This window comes from Primulina tabacum, chromosome 11, assembly GCF_025594145.1.
Source record: "Primulina tabacum isolate GXHZ01 chromosome 11, ASM2559414v2, whole genome shotgun sequence".
Taxonomy (NCBI): domain Eukaryota; kingdom Viridiplantae; phylum Streptophyta; class Magnoliopsida; order Lamiales; family Gesneriaceae; genus Primulina; species Primulina tabacum.
The window spans coordinates 37,887,962-37,904,215 of record NC_134560.1 but is presented as its reverse complement, the minus strand read 5'-3'; the positions used below and the strand labels follow the sequence as shown (position 1 = coordinate 37,904,215).

The window sequence follows — 16,254 nt, the reverse complement described above, 5'->3', positions numbered from 1 at the left end:
TTAATTCTATGATTAATCTTCTAAGATTCTGAAAATGGTTTCTTCTAGACAAACTTAGATATTTGAGTTATCTTTTATTTTCATTTGGCAGATATTAGTTTGAGTTATTATTGAGGGAGATATGAATTTTATGCTATTAAGTGCCGAATATGAAATTATAACATAATGTAGTTTTTGTGATTTTTTTATTTTTATTTTTTGGCATTAAATCATGTCGAGATTATTGAATTCTTATTTATTTCTGTCGGTGGAAATGGGATATTATTCTCCTTATTGTTATGTGTTTTAGGCCAATGATCTTTAAGTAAAGTTGATAACTGGAATTGTCAAGTTGATATAGTTATGTTACAGTTCAGTAACACACAACAGTAGCATCACGACGGTGCTGTGGATGTTTGTGTTAGCATCACGACATGCATGACGGTTTAAGTTGCATGACGATGTATCTCCCCTATGCATTGTTGCTTGAGCAGTGCTCCTGTTGTTATCCTACCGTTCATTGGCTCTAGTTATCCCGTCATTATTGAGCCCTGTTTCATGCATTTCATATATGTTTATGCATGATATATATTTATTGTTCTTGTTTAACTGTTTCAAACTAAAATCCTAACCTCAGTTCTTTATTGAGGGGGCTGTTGTGGTTGCTATGCTATTGGGGGAACATGATAGGTCTCCCAAATAGTTTTGCAGCACCTTGAGCTAGAGAATAAGGTTGGATTGTTGTGGTTATATCGGCTTGGAGTCTCCCAGTTAGTCTTTATGTATGTCTCGGAGTCTGTTTCAGACTATGTCGTATTTTAATTGCCGGGGAAATGCCCCGTATATTTGTATGAGTATTTGGCATGTTATTGTTCTAATTGGACTAGTTTTAGTTGTTTTAAAGCCTTGCTGACTTATTTGAACTGCTGCTTGAGTCTTTCGGGATGTCTTATTTACGGAGAGGTAATGACGAAATTTTCTTGGCCCTGAAGTCCGTTTTTAAAATTTTAAACTATTTTCTGCTGCAAAATTAAATCAAATCATTATTGTTTGATCATTAATTGTCATTAGAGTAAACGAGCATCACAATTATTAATTTACAAAATGTCAGTGATAATGTTGGTAATATGGATTATCATGCACATAAAATACAAACACATAAAAATCATTGAAAAAAACTAAAAAAAAAAGTAATTTATAGGAAGGACGGAACAACAAAACATAAATCATCAAAAAATGAACATAAGAAAGTACCAGTTTTGTTCATACAATAATATCAACCTTATTATTTTCATACCATACATAAGGTTTCGAAACGACAATCACAATTATAAGGCTAATGACACGGCCACAACCACCACCACCACTGCCGCAAACAACCACCACAGCCACCTCCACTAGGGGTGAGCAACCGACCGAACCAAATTAGCGATAACCGAACCGAACCGAAATAATTAGTCATAACCGAACCGACCGAATTAATTTTCATAACCGATGAAAATCGAACCGAATTAAAATCGAAACCGATTAGTTTTTTTAAAAAAATTGTGATTTAACTTTAATTATATATGTAATTTTTCTTAAATATTACAGTCTATACAAATGCATAAAAACATAAAATCACACACATCACAAATGTATAAATTTTGTTTGAACACAATTAATACATATTATATCGATTTTAAAATTTAAAATTAAATGAGACGTATACTTGTTATTTATAGGAAGGAAAATCAAGGATTATCTCGATTTGCGCGTACACCTACCACTCATAGCATTTGATGTTGACTTCCTATCATGCCATCCTACTCTTCCATCATGTCACATCAATAAGATTCTGTCAGGTACGCTTCTCGAGACAAGATCTTATCTTCTGAATCACTCGAGTGCGTTACTATTATCGAGGTAGCCCGGGGAGAAATCATCCGGGAGTTTACAAAGGCCCGGGGAGTAGAGCTCGGGCATCTCCCTGCCCGGCTGCTGAAGAAAGCACTCTGCATATGGACCCTGTTTTGGGAATCTATTTAATATCCCGAGTCATGGTCATCCATGACCCAGGCACAATTCTCACCAATGACCCGGGCTGTCCCAAGGGTATCATCACTCCCTCCTTAAATAGTCGAGCTAGAGTCATACTCGCTGTCTCGATTAGTCTTGTGTGCCCGGTCATGGACTTCAATAGAAAAATTATCAATTCCAGACTATAAAAGCATCGGGGGCTTCAAATATCCCAGAGATGGGATGAGGTGCTAGGCCATCAGTCTCCCAGGCTAGAGATAAAATGCTGGGAACTCATGTCTCCCGGACTTACTGGATGACTAGGGTACGGAGCCCTGGGCCTAATAAATGGTCGACGTGCGGAGCCTTGGGCCGGGGAGTAGTGCCCTGGGCTTAGATTGGTCGGGGTGCCGGAGTCCCGAGCCAGGGTCCGGAGCCCTGGACTTAGATTGGTCGGGGTGCGGAGCCCTGAGCCAGGGTGAGGAGCCTTGGACTTCGATTGGTCAAGGTGCGGAGCCCCGAGCCAGGGTGCGGAGCCCTGGACTTCGATTGGTCGAGGTGCGGTGCTCCGAGCCAGTGTGCGGATCCCTGGACTTTGATTGGTCGAGGTGCGGAGCCCAGAGCCAGTGTGCAAATCCCTGGACTTAGATTGGTCGAGGTGCAGAGCCCCGAGCCAGGGTGCGGAGCCCTGGACTTTAAATATGGTGTCGGGGCCTCATATCTCCCGGACTTTCAAGAATGTGTCGGGGCCTCATATCTCCCGGACTTTAAATAAGATGCCGGGGCCTCATGCCTCCCGGACTTTAAATAATGTGCCGGGGCCTCATACCTCCCGGGCTTAAGATAATGTGCCGGTGCCTCATATCTCCCGGACTTTAAATATGATGCCGAGGCCTCACACCTCCCGGACTTTCAAGAATGTGTCGGGGCCTCATGTCTCTCGGACTTAAGAGAATGTGCCGGGGCCTCATATTATCGCCCAGGGTTTCAAAAATGTGTCGGGGCCTCATATCTTCCGGACTTTAAATAAGATGCCGGGGCCTTATGCCTCTCGAAATTTAAATAATGTGTCAGGGCCTCGTATCTCCTGGACTTTAAATATGATACCAGGGCCTCATATCTCCCGGGCTTAAGATAATGTGCCGAGGCCTCATACCTCCCGGGCTTTCAAGAATGTGCCGGGGCATCATATTTCCCGGACTTTAAATAAGATACCGAGGCCTCATACCTCCCGGACTTTCAAGAATGAGTCGAGGCCTCATGTCTCCCGGACTTAAGAGAATGTGCCAGGGCTTCATATCACCCGGGCTTTCAACCTTTTTGCTCCTCCTGCTATATTAGTTTTATTAAAAATCAAATCACTAACCTGAAAATATTGAATCCGAATTCATTTTCGGTAGAGTGAAACTTCTCTGGTTGAGCTAAATTAGGTGACTAATATAGTTGTATGCTACTGAGTACATAGCAAATGCTCTTCATGCCAATCCGGGATAGCTGCTGAGCTTTGAGCCCATATGAAATCCAGATATAAGATCTGAGTGCCGAGCTGGTCGGACTTGTATGTTTGCCAAGCAGAGTTGGGCTTACTAAGGTTCCGAGCAAGGTCGGACTTGCTTTTGAATGGAAACCATATCTACGTCTTGAGCTCAAGTTCTCACAGACGGCGCCAATGATGCGATCCTGGTGAAATGGACGAGCCGGGTCGGGTGCTCCATCGTATCGATTCAATAATGTTGTTCAGGAAAATAAGCAAAGTAGATGGCTTCGATAACACCTGAAAACAAGAAAGGAACTTGTGAATGGGCGCCAAAGAAGTATCTGGCGTAGCCACTTCGATGCTTAAGTCAGCAGGTGAAGATGATAACCAGTGTAGCTTTTAGAGAGATAAAGACTACTGGTATAAATATATGTGTTAACATATATGTAAGGGTGAATTCTCCAGAAAACCTGAGAGGGATCTAGCATCCAAAAAACCCCCCTAAATGAGAAGTATACATGTTATTTATAGGAAGAGAAATTAAGGATTACCTCGATTTGCGCGTACACCTACCACTCATAGCCTTTGATGTTGACTTCCTATCATGACACCCTACTCTTCCATCATGTCACATCAATAGGATTCTGTCAGGTACGCTTCTCGAGACAAGATCTTATCTTCTGAATCACTTGAGTGCGGTACTGTTATCGAGGTAGCCCGGGTAGAAATCATCCGAGAGTTTACAAAGGCCTGGGAGACTCTTCCATCATGACACCCTACTCTTCCATCATGTCAAATCATCCCTGTTTTGAGAATCTATTTAATATCCCGGGTCATCCATGACCCGGGCACAATTCCCACCCATGACCCAGGCTGTCCCAAGGATATCATCACACTCCAATCAAACAAATCATTTTTTTCAAACGAATGCTTGTGATATATATATATATATATATATATATATATATATATATATATATATATATATATATATATATACACCTTTATTAATTATGACTTTATTATATATAAATATGTCACTAGGTCACCTCAATAAATATGTCACTTCAATTGTGAATTTACTTTGACACCTTTATTAATTATGATTTTTTATCTATCTATCATGTAATGCCCGAGATTTTATAGCATGTTAATCTGAGATTATTGATTTTGAATTGATATGATTATAGACGGATCACTCCGAGACCAGATTGGGTGAAGCATGAGATTTATGTATATTTTGTACAGAACTGTTGGCACCCGAGCGGAAGAAAAGGGTCGCCCGAGCGCCAATGTTCAACAGGAAGATGTTTTGGGCAGAAGATGTGGCGCCTGGGCGGTAGTTTGTGACCACCCGAGCGCCAATGTGCGATACGAAAGTATTTGGGCAGAACATTCCGCGCCCGGGCGGTAATTCTCGACCGCCCGAGCGCCGACCGAAGTTTAAGAAAATGAGACACGTATCATAGCCATGCAGTTGAGATATATATATATATATATATATATATATATATATATATATATATATATATATATATGTTTTCTTCTTTCAGAATAATCATAAACGAAGAAAGGAAACGAGAAAGGTTCTTAGAAAATCCCTACGCCTTTATATTTCGATCCGTCCGTTAGATTTTGAATCCGACTTCAGTACCGGGTTGCTATCAACGAAAGCTTCAACTGGACGTAAGTTTCTTACTTTTTTAATATGATATGAAATTATGACATTTCCAGAATCAGATACGATTGATATATAGGGTTCTTGACATAGTATACATCGTATAATGGGAACCAGATCGAAGAACAGACTGTTTATGCAATTGTTATGATTTTCAGAATCGATATGATTGGGATTGTACAGGTTTGAGATTATGATCTGTTATTGCTGAGATTATGAGTGTATTGATATCGATTATGAGTTGTGGTATTATATCTGTGATGTTGAGATTGACGGGGTTATTGAGATTGTATGGTTATGCCGTTGAAACACCAGCAGATTGACATTTGATCAGATTCAGTATTGATAGATTGTATCGTTATATCGTTGACATTGATCAGATTATGTCTTGAATTGAGTATTGATCAGAACAGGTCTTGAATGAGTTGTATATTGATATTGTATCTATTCGATATTGTCATTGACAGATTGGGTATGGACATATTTGAATTAGAGACTTTGACTTCGTCAGATCGAGAAGAGAAAGGTATAAATCGATGTTAAATGGGAGATCGACTTGAGTTAGATTTAACTCTTGTTTCCCTAAACCACATACTTTATTTATTGCATTGATATTTGTGATTCCTGAGATTAATATGCTTAATCTATTGATTTATAGCAAAGCATATAGTCTTTGGTTGATTCTTTTCATACTTTTATATTATCTATCTGAGTATGTTTATTCTATTGATGTATAGAACAGCAGTGTATAGCAGATAGCTATTGAGTGAGAGTCACTGACAGAGGGGCTGAAATGTGACAGAGTAGTCACTGGCCCATTGCACATTGTCAGAGTAGGATTGGCTTAAGTGCCAAGAAACTGGACGTTTGGTATATCGATGGGCTTAAGAGACAGAGAGGTCCTTAATGCTGATTGGTCGATATAGAGTAGACCAAAGTCCAGGAATATGGAGGTACCACCACCGTGAACGGGAGAGTTAGGTGGGAGACTTGTTATGTTCTTATTCAGACCGGGATCCCTAGATGAGAGATGAGTCGAGTCTGAGATGTCGAGTCAGGAGTTGATTTGCAGACCTGTATTGATTTATGTTCGTAGATTACGATTCATGTTTATTTACAGTTTGATAACGATTCATGTTGTTCGATTATGATACATGTAATGAGATTTAATTCATGCTTTTATATCAATTTATATGATTGCATGTGTACATGGTTTATACTGGGAATATAATTCTCACCGGAGTTATCCGGTTGTTGTCTTGTTTGTATGTGTGCATAACAACAGATGGGACAGGATTCAGGATCAGGAAGAGGATGAGAGATTATAGGTAGCGTGGAGATCCGGGCCCAGAAGCAGAATAGGATTCAGCACTTGATGTATAGCTGTTGAACTTAGTTGAGATAGAGACATGTAGTACATGATTTGTACTTTTATACTGACATGTATATGAGATAAATTACATTACGTTTCCGTATTTGTATTTTAAAAAAAAATAAAATTTAGTCCCACTTTTCTAAATTGTTATATTTAACATTAACAATTATTAAGATATGAATTAGCGTCCGGGTCCCCACATATCAACTCTATACTAATATAAATATATGGATTTGAATTGTGAATTTATATAAATGTCCTTATCTTCATTCAATAATAATCATTCATACATGTTTATTTTTTCTTTATTTTTCATCTATTCATTTAATAATTGTTTTTCACCTATTCATTTAATAATAATCATTAATACATTTTTATTTTATTTTATTTTCTTTTCATCTATTAATTAATGGAATTTAAAATATACATGTTTATTTTTTGTTTGCTTTTCATCTATTAATCTATAGAATTTAAAACCTACTTTTTGCTTTTCATCTATTAATCTATAGAATTTATTTAAAACCAACTAAAAATTGGAGTTTGTTAAAATATACATGTTTTTTGTTTGTTTGCTATCAGCGATTAATGTATTAAAAAATAAATTGAAGAAAATATAATTTAGTCATCATTTTTTGTAATGAAATTTACACTCTATTTTTTTTAAAATATATATATCTTTAATGAAATTTAAATTAAATAAAAGAATAATGAAATTTGCATTTTTGTTTGATTTCTATTTTTTTATTAATTAATGAATTTTAAAATATATCGAATAAAAATGAAGTTTATACTATTGTTCAAAATTTTATAGTTCTCCAATTTTTAGTAAGTTTTATGTAAAACAGTTTCATTGTTATATAGTCCTGAGAGGGGCTGACACAGTCATTTCCGGAGTAAATGAAACAATCTCATAAGAGTTTCTGTGTGTTAACTTAAATAAATTAACATATATGAATAACGTAAATAATAATAATTGATATATTTCACTGAGCTTGTTTGTTTTTTTCCATCTATTATTTAATATATTTTAAAATAAATTGAAAAAAATAAAATTTAGCCACCAGTTTTTAGAATGAAATTTAAATTAAGCCTTCAATTTTTGGAATGAAATTTACACATCATTTTTTTTAAAAAAAAAATTGGAATGAAATTTACACATCATTTTTTTAAAAAAATTATATCGAATAAAAATGAAGTTTACACTATTGTTCAAAATTTTATAGTTCTCCAATTTTTAGTAGGTTTTATGGATCAGTTTCATTTTATATAGTCTTGAGACGGGGTGACCCAGTTATTTCCGGAGTGAAAAATAATTTTTTTAATGATTCAAGTCGGATATGAGACATGTTTCACAAAATCACTCGTGAAACAATCTCATAGGAGTTTTTGTGTCAATTTTATTTTTAACTTAAATAAATAACATATATGAATAACGTAAATAATAATAATTAATATATTTCTCTTCGCTTGTTTGTTTTTTCCATCTATTATTTAATATATTTTAAAATAAAATGAAGAAAAATAAAATTTAGCCACCAATTTTTAGAATGAAATTTAAATTAAGTCTTCAGTTTTTGGAATGAAATTTATACATCATTTTTTTAAAAAATAATTATATCTTTAATAAAATTTAAAATAATAATAGTAATAATAATAAATACATGTTCTATTGTTTGTTTTTTCTCAATTATTAATTAATCGTAAATAAAATTGAAAAATGAAATTTAGCCACCATTTTTTTAAATGAAATTTATACTTTATTTGTTTTAAAAAATATATATTTAATAGAATTTAAATGAATAGAAGAATAATAAAATTTACAATATATTTTCACAGAATTAAATTTTTATTTAAAAATAATTCTTTTTTTTATTTGTGAACTCTATCTTTATTTAGTTTTTTTCCCTTTATTTGATTTTTTTACATTAATTAATGCATTTAAAATAAATTGAATGAAAATTAAGTATACATACACCCTTGTTCAAAATTTTATAGTTCTCCAATTTTTGAATGGGTCTTCTGTGAGCCGGTCTTATGGATATATCCTTCAGATGGCCAACCGATCAATTTTCAGAGTGAAAAACAATGATTTTTCATGATTAGAGTATGATAGAAAACATGTTTCATAAAATTGACCCGTGAAACAGTCTCGTAGGAGTTTTTATGCAATTTTAATTTTTAACTTGAGTAAATTAACATCTATTAATAATGTAAATAATACACGACTAATAAGTTTGAAAACTCTTATAAAAGTGTGTGAATTTACATATATTTTCTTATTTTTGTTAAATAATATTAATAAATAGATGTCTTTTTTTGTTCGTTTTCAGGTATTAATGAATTTTATAATAATTGAAGAAAAATGAAATTTTATTTTTGGAATGAAATTTACAGCTTTTTTCAATATATATATATATATATAATGAAATTTAAAATAAACGAGACAATGTCAGCAGCTTAACTCACGAACATTCCCAGGAGTTTACTCATCCCAGTACTACCCTCACTCTTGCACGCTTAATCCAACAAAACTGAATGATAGTGAAAGATTTATCTTTTAGTTCGAATGTTTCTTAATCTTTATGTCAAAAATTATATTTGTTACCCACGACACAATATTTATTTCTTACAATTGTGATTTATCGTGCAAAGCCCTATACTAAGCTAATAGTGAACATAATAAGGATTGCATTGACGTGGCTGTCAATTTGCCAAATTGTAAAATCCTATGCATGACAAACACAAATAATTGTTTGGTACCTTAATAAAACACTTCAAAAGAATCAAAATGAGTTTAAATTAATTTTATGTGTAATAATTACTCTTATATACATCAAAGGGATAAAAAAAGATAAATAAAAATGAATTCAAATTGTTTTTGTGTAAAACAAATTACTTTACATCTACAGTTACTTAAAATGATTTATAAGATTTTTAAAATTTTCTTACGTTTTTTTTAAAAAAAATTCTCGAAAAATAATTTTTTTAAAAAAATAATACAATTATCTTCATGTTTTATGTCCTGTCAAATTTTCATCGATGAATACTTGTAGAACTTGTAACTTTTTTTATGACATTATTTATGTATAGAACTTTATAACTTCAAAATATATCATTAGAAATTTAGAAATTGTGGTTCTTATTATTTTGAATACTCATGTCGAATATGGTTCTGATTATGGATCACATTAATAAATATTTTTTATATTTAGACATAATATTGCAACATTATATAATTATATGTATATCAAACTTAAAACAACTCAATTATATTAATATTCAAGAACTCAGACAAAAATAAATAATGGACTTTATCGATGTATCATAGATTTAGTTAAAAAATAAAAGATAGTGTGAGAATTATTCTCCTCATATCATCTTTATATATTTCACTCGCTCAACGCACGTGCATATATATATATATATATATATAATTTTGATACTCTAGACGTACAACTCGGCCCAACAAGATATTTATGTGAATATCTTGGAAGCATTTAATGTATTTCACAATATGTTTATGTGAACATCTGGTGCGTTAATTTATTATTTTTTAAAACATATAGCAAAATTATAATTTTTTAATCACAGTACGTTACGCATACATTTCGTATATGTGACCCGATTACTACAACTCCTCGTATTTTTTTTTCATTGACCTATTTTAATGCCCGAAGAAAAATTAATTTTAGGGAAAATAGTATGAGTTTTATGCGGAAAAAAAAGAATAAATTTCAATTGAAACTATCCCACACGCCCACACAATAAGCCATTTCTTGTTTTTACATTTTTTTTTCGGTTTCGTTAATTTTATTTTTAATAAGAAGACCAATGTTTTTTGTTTGTTTGTTCTCCATTGCTATAAAATTAAAATAATAAAACTTATTTGAATATAATAGTTTGAAATTCTAAATGATATTCGAATGTGTCTCACAAAAATTGAATTGCGAGACAGTCGGATCGATGATCTGTCTCACAATATTAATATATAAGATAGTCTCATACGATTTTTTTGTGTATATATATACACTAACCGTCAACATACGTGTAACATATTTACTAGTTAACAAAATTTATATCATAATTCATAGTTTCCATAATTTCTAGGAAATATCTAATATAATTTGACATCCACAAAAAAACATATCTCTGACAAATATATTCACACGTCATATAATTTATTTCTCAAAATATTTCTTTCAAACACAAAAACTCGTGTAAGAATGTGTAACAGCTCTATTCGAGCTCATCCATAAAAAAATATTGTGCTTATATAAAAAAATATTACTTTTTTTCAAAGATATGGTTCATGATTCTTTCTCACGAGTATAGATTTTTAAGAGCGTCTCACAAAATGCATATTTTTTTTTCTTCAAACGTCCGTAGAATCTTTACAAAAAATTCTCAACAACAACAAAATAAAAAAATTGAATTCAATAAATATTTGGTTCAATAAAAAAATTAAATTGATATAGTAGAAAAGTAGGCGTTGCTTCCCGCGTTTTCCATGTGCAACAAGGACTCATGCGTGCAAGCTATTTCTTTATCATCTCTCACACCACCGCCAAATTTTGTTTATTGTATCATCAACGCTTCCAATTCTCTTTAAGCTTCTTCTTTCCTCATCACCCTTGCCCCAATCCTTATCTGAATCGTTACACTAAGTCCCATTTTTTTTTTTTAATATCTATAAATATAACTTCATTTTTGTTCCTGTCTCTTTCTCTATCAAGTTACCAAATCAAGTTTGTTTAAAAAAGATTACGTTTTCCGATACTGGAATAGTACTTTTTGATTCGGGTTGGATTTATGTCGAGGCTTTTGTGCTAAAGTCGTTTTGTTGCTTATTTTGGAGGAATCTAACGAGGTGGGTTCGTTTTGAATCGACATTCGAATATTTCTGTTTCTGTCTTGGTTTTATGGATTGTAACTTAATTTGTTTTGATGGGTTCTGACTAATTTCATGTGGGATTGCTATAAATTTGTTTTTCAAGCATTATTTCGTTAGGAAACTGATTTATTATTGGAAACTTGATTGACCTTCTAACTGTTTGATATGTTTACCTTTTCTGTTGCTCATTTAGAATTGATTAGTCTCTTTAATGGAAATTGTGATCTTTGAATTATTATGACTTTACGTCCTAGATTTAGAAAATAGAAGTCAGAATTTGTGTGTCCCTTCTTTTTGTTGCCAAGTTTGATATCTTTACCCATATGTTTGAATGTGAAACAACGTGCAAAAGTTGGAAATTTATGGTGTTTTTCTTGAATCCTAGTTGAGTTTTGAAGAAAATATTCTGTGTTCTTGTATAGGTGAATATATGGTTGGATGTTTTTTTCACTAAAATAAAATTTAATCAGATCATATTAGTAATTTCAAATCTTATTAATGAAGTCCCACCCACCCCCCCCTTTTCATGCTTTGTAGACCTGATATTTTAGTACTATGGGAAGTCACATGAGCAAGAAAGTTGGTGAAACTTCGGGTGCAAATCCTATCAACAATCTTCAGTATACAGCTGAGTTGAACTCCTATGAGGCTGCTTGCAAGCTGGACGCAGATTTGCAGTCATTTGATACGACCCTCCAAGCTCGTACCACCAATGTCATCTCTTCTCTTGCTGCAGGAGTTGAAGTCCGAGCGTTATCCGTCGATTCACTCCGGGAAGTCACTGAATGCCTTTTAGAGATGAACCAAGAAGTGGTGAAGGTGATTCTTGACTGCAAGAAAGACGTTTGGAAGAGCAAAGAATTATTCGAGCTAGTAGAGGAGTACTTCGAAAACAGTCTCATGACTCTGGACTTCTGCTCGGCATTGGAGAAATGCTTGAAACGTGCCCGAGATAGCCAGTTAATGATTCACGTGGCGCTTCTGCGATTCGAAGAAGAAGGGTATGGGGTTGAAGGGAAGGAAACTTATGCTAAAATATTGGAGGACTTGAGGGTGTTTCGAGATATAGGTGACCCCTTTACTGAAGAGTTTTTTCGAGACTTCGAGTCTGTGCATCGACAGCAGATGCTTATGCTACAAAGGTTACAGCTGAAGAAGAACAAGCTGGATAAGAAGATGAAGTCAATTCACTCTTGGAGGAAAGTGTCTGGCATTATATTTGCAGCCACTTTTGCAGCTGTGCTGATTTGCTCGGTGGTGGCTGCAGCCATGGCGGCACCACCAGTTGCGGCCGCCTTAGCAGCTGCAACCTCCATTCCATTAGGCTCGATGGGGAAATGGATTGATTCATTGCTAAAGAATTATGAGAATGTGGTGAAGGGACAGAAGGAGATGATCAATTCAATGAGCGTGGGAACTTACGTAACGATCAAGGATTTAGACAATATACGCGTGCTGATTAGCAAGTTGGAGATCGAGATCGAGTCCCTCTTCAAAAATTTCGACTTTGCAATGAATGAAGAGGTAGTCAAAGTTGGTGTAGATGAGATTAAAAAGAAACTGGTTGTTTTCATGAAGAATGTCGATGAACTAGGGGCGCAAGCAGATAATTGTAGCCGTGATATTCGTAAAGCAAGGACCGTGATTCTGCAGAGGATCATCAAACATCCGAATCATTGATACTACTAATTGTGATGATTAAATATGCAGTTCATTGAATAATTAGACGATTAGTGTTGTAAGACCATAAATAATTGGATAGTCTATTCATTCTTTGATTCTTTTTGGTTCTAATCAGCTTCTTGCAAGCTACTCAATTGTTATTAAGCATTACTGGTTTAAACTTTAGGATGATTAATTGGTTTCTATGTATTTAAAATGTTGTTATATTGGTGGATTTGTATTACTTATTAAGCTAATTATGGAATATATATAGTTAAACAAGTTGAGTAATTGAAATAACACAAAAAATCATATTAAGTCGTTTTATGAGTCAATTTTAAGACGAATCTACTATCCGACTCGACCCATGAAAATTTACTTTTCTCTCAATGTTGAACCGAGTTGATCCGTCTTAAGAATATAAATCCGTGTAATTATCTCCAAGAGATCTACTCGTAAAATAATATACCTCCGCTGGTCCGCCCTACCTAAAATTAATGTGAAGCTGTGCACAAAGAACTGAAACGGAAAAGTGTAACTTGGAATTTTCCGTTGTTCTTGAATGTGAAGTAAACATAGTTCAATGCATAGAATAAATGTGGTGACATCTTTTTTCCTGAGAAAAATACCAAATAATCTTAACATAGAAGCAAGGTTTCTTTCACCTAAAGATAAGGAGACTCAGCGTGGATATATTATATATAATTGAAAAGGTAGATATTTAGCTGTATAATTTCTTTCAAAAAAAAAATTATATGTATCTTGTGTCATTTGAAAAAATATATATTTTAACATACAATTTCTTTAACTGACTAACGTGTAAACTGCATTAGTTAGATAAATTACCATTCGCTCGAGTCTCTTGAGAAAGTGTCGATAAAGAATCGAACCCGTAAAATAAAATTAATTATTGTCGGATTTTAGTCGAAAGTCTTGCTCTCAAACAAATCCTCACAATCACTGTCTAAATTTTGAGCATCACTAGCCACAAGGGAGGAACTAATTTTGCTTCAATTTTCCAAGGATTTCGAGCACAAGTGTTGTCCAAGCGTCGTCCGAATTCGAGCAAAGTTCTAGTCATTTTCGAGCCTATCATCTTCACGTTTTTAATTCAAGAAAGAATAGGTAAATGAGCTATTATTTTAAAATATTTGATTGCTCTAATTAAACATAGATAATTATTGCATCCAACATTCTATTTCTCAATAATTGCACTCCTTGCGATAAATGAGAATCAAACGTGTGAACTTGACTCTGAAACCAATTATACAACTGACCACTTGCTGATTTAATAAAAATTATAGCTAATGGTAATTGTGCAACTCAAATCCTTTAAATGTACAACAACTTAAGCTTCGCATTTCGATAGCTCTATCCAACAGAAACAATCATTGTACACAACAAACAAGATTAAATTCTTGACCACAAACACAAGAGTACCTAATCTCAATAAACATAAACTATGACTAGAAAAAGACATTTAGATGCATGTCGATGACTAATAACCTATATGATAATAGCATTTTACATTTCAGATGAGTTTGTGATTGAGACTTAATTATATTAAAAAAAAACCCATAAAAAATGCATTTAGATGGCCAGTCGATCCTCGTGCAATTAAATTCAAGCAGGGACTAATTAATTCAGTGAGTCAGTGAACTTTACGTCAGAAAAAGTATACACATGATTTTTTTTCTAATTAATTAAGATAATATATAAAAAAATAATTTAATTTTTAAATTTAATTAACACGATCATAATTCACATCCTTGATATAATCGTCTTTGAGAGATTCAAAAATAAAAATTAATTTTGTCTTTTTGTGGGGCAAACAAGAAAAGAAAAAAAAAATAGCACAAGGTCTCGTTGGAGAGCATTGATTTTTTGAAGAATAAAAAAAATAGCCAAGAAAATATATATATGCAAACATTATTATAAGTTTTAATTTAATATTTACTATTATTAAATTTATAATTTTTTAATATATTATCACTTACTTTTATTTAATTTGAAATTAACATACGATCCATGAGTTATTGTTTTTTTTAAAAAAAATAAATTGATTTATTTAAGTTTCCGTATGCTTGGTTGTTTATTTTTCAAAATCTGACTTGTTTCGGTGAGTGGACTCAAATATCGGAATTTGAATCATTTTTGTCACGTCTCGAGCCCGAGTCCGCGTACGCGTGACTGCACAATGGACCCCTATAGCAACTACTTCGTATTCGTCTTTGGTTTACGAAAATGATTAACTCAAATTGTTATAAAAGTTCATTGTAGCAATTATAAACTCATTTTAAATCTTTCATTTTTAAGACATGGGACAAGGGTATCACAATTTCGATTGTATTTGAGAGAATATTTGACTTCGATCTAAGAAATGATTTAATAACAAATCATTTTAGAGTATGTATTTTGTGAGACGGTCTCACGAATCTTTATCCGTGAGACCGGTCAACCCTGCCGATATTCACAATAAAAAATATTATTATTAGCATAAAAAGTAATATTTTTCATGGATGACCAAAATAAGAGATCCGTCTCACAAAATACGACCCGTAAGACCGTCACACACAAGTTTTTGTCTTCATTTTAAGTGTATTTTTAATCCTCCGTAATTATTATTCAAAGTTTTTAAATTGATGTATAATAGATTTAAATTTATTTGAATTTATGCATTTAGTTCATCCAAAGAAGACAAAGAATTTTTTTAAATCACGACCTTGAAATCTTTCGATCTAAACACAACCTCAACAAGGATAAAATTTATTTGAATTGGTGTCAAAAAAGAAAATATTTAATTGGTTAATTTTAGTTATGTGGTTCGCTACTTTCAGAACCTAATATGATAATAATATTAATTGGGTTATTATTAGTTACGTCTGCTAAGTATACGAGTCAAAGATTGCCTTCGGTTTCAAGCTTTCACCAAACACTTTTGACGTTGAAATTTCAAGAAATGCATGCACATATTATTGGCCCACATGATATACCAACCATATTGAATATGATCATGCTTCTATTGTTATAACTATAACGTTTCTGTTTTTTTGATCCTGATTACCATTTTGGTATAGAGTAGGTCTCTTGTGAGACGGTCTCACGAATCTTTATCTGTGAGACGGGTCAACATTACTGATATTCACAATAAAAAGTAATACTCTTAGCATAAAAAATAATATTTTTTCATAGAT

At 33.1% G+C, this 16,254-nt stretch overlaps 1 protein-coding gene across 1 annotated transcript; it reads left to right on the top strand.

The window, feature by feature from the left end:
- Positions 1-11,046: 11,046 nt before the first annotated feature.
- Positions 11,047-13,316, top strand: LOC142519375 (UPF0496 protein At4g34320-like). Its single transcript, XM_075622370.1, has 2 exons — positions 11,047-11,374; positions 11,936-13,316. The coding sequence occupies exon 2, from the start codon at positions 11,954-11,956 to the stop codon at positions 13,076-13,078; it is 1,125 nt and encodes a 374-aa protein (XP_075478485.1). The 5' UTR covers positions 11,047-11,374; positions 11,936-11,953; the 3' UTR covers positions 13,079-13,316.
- Positions 13,317-16,254: the final 2,938 nt, after the last annotated feature.

Bases quoted from the DNA above. Each gene is read 5' to 3' on its own strand.
- LOC142519375 (XM_075622370.1), top strand. From the start codon at position 11,954: ATGGGAAGTCACATGAGCAAGAAAGTTGGTGAAACTTCGGGTGCAAAT.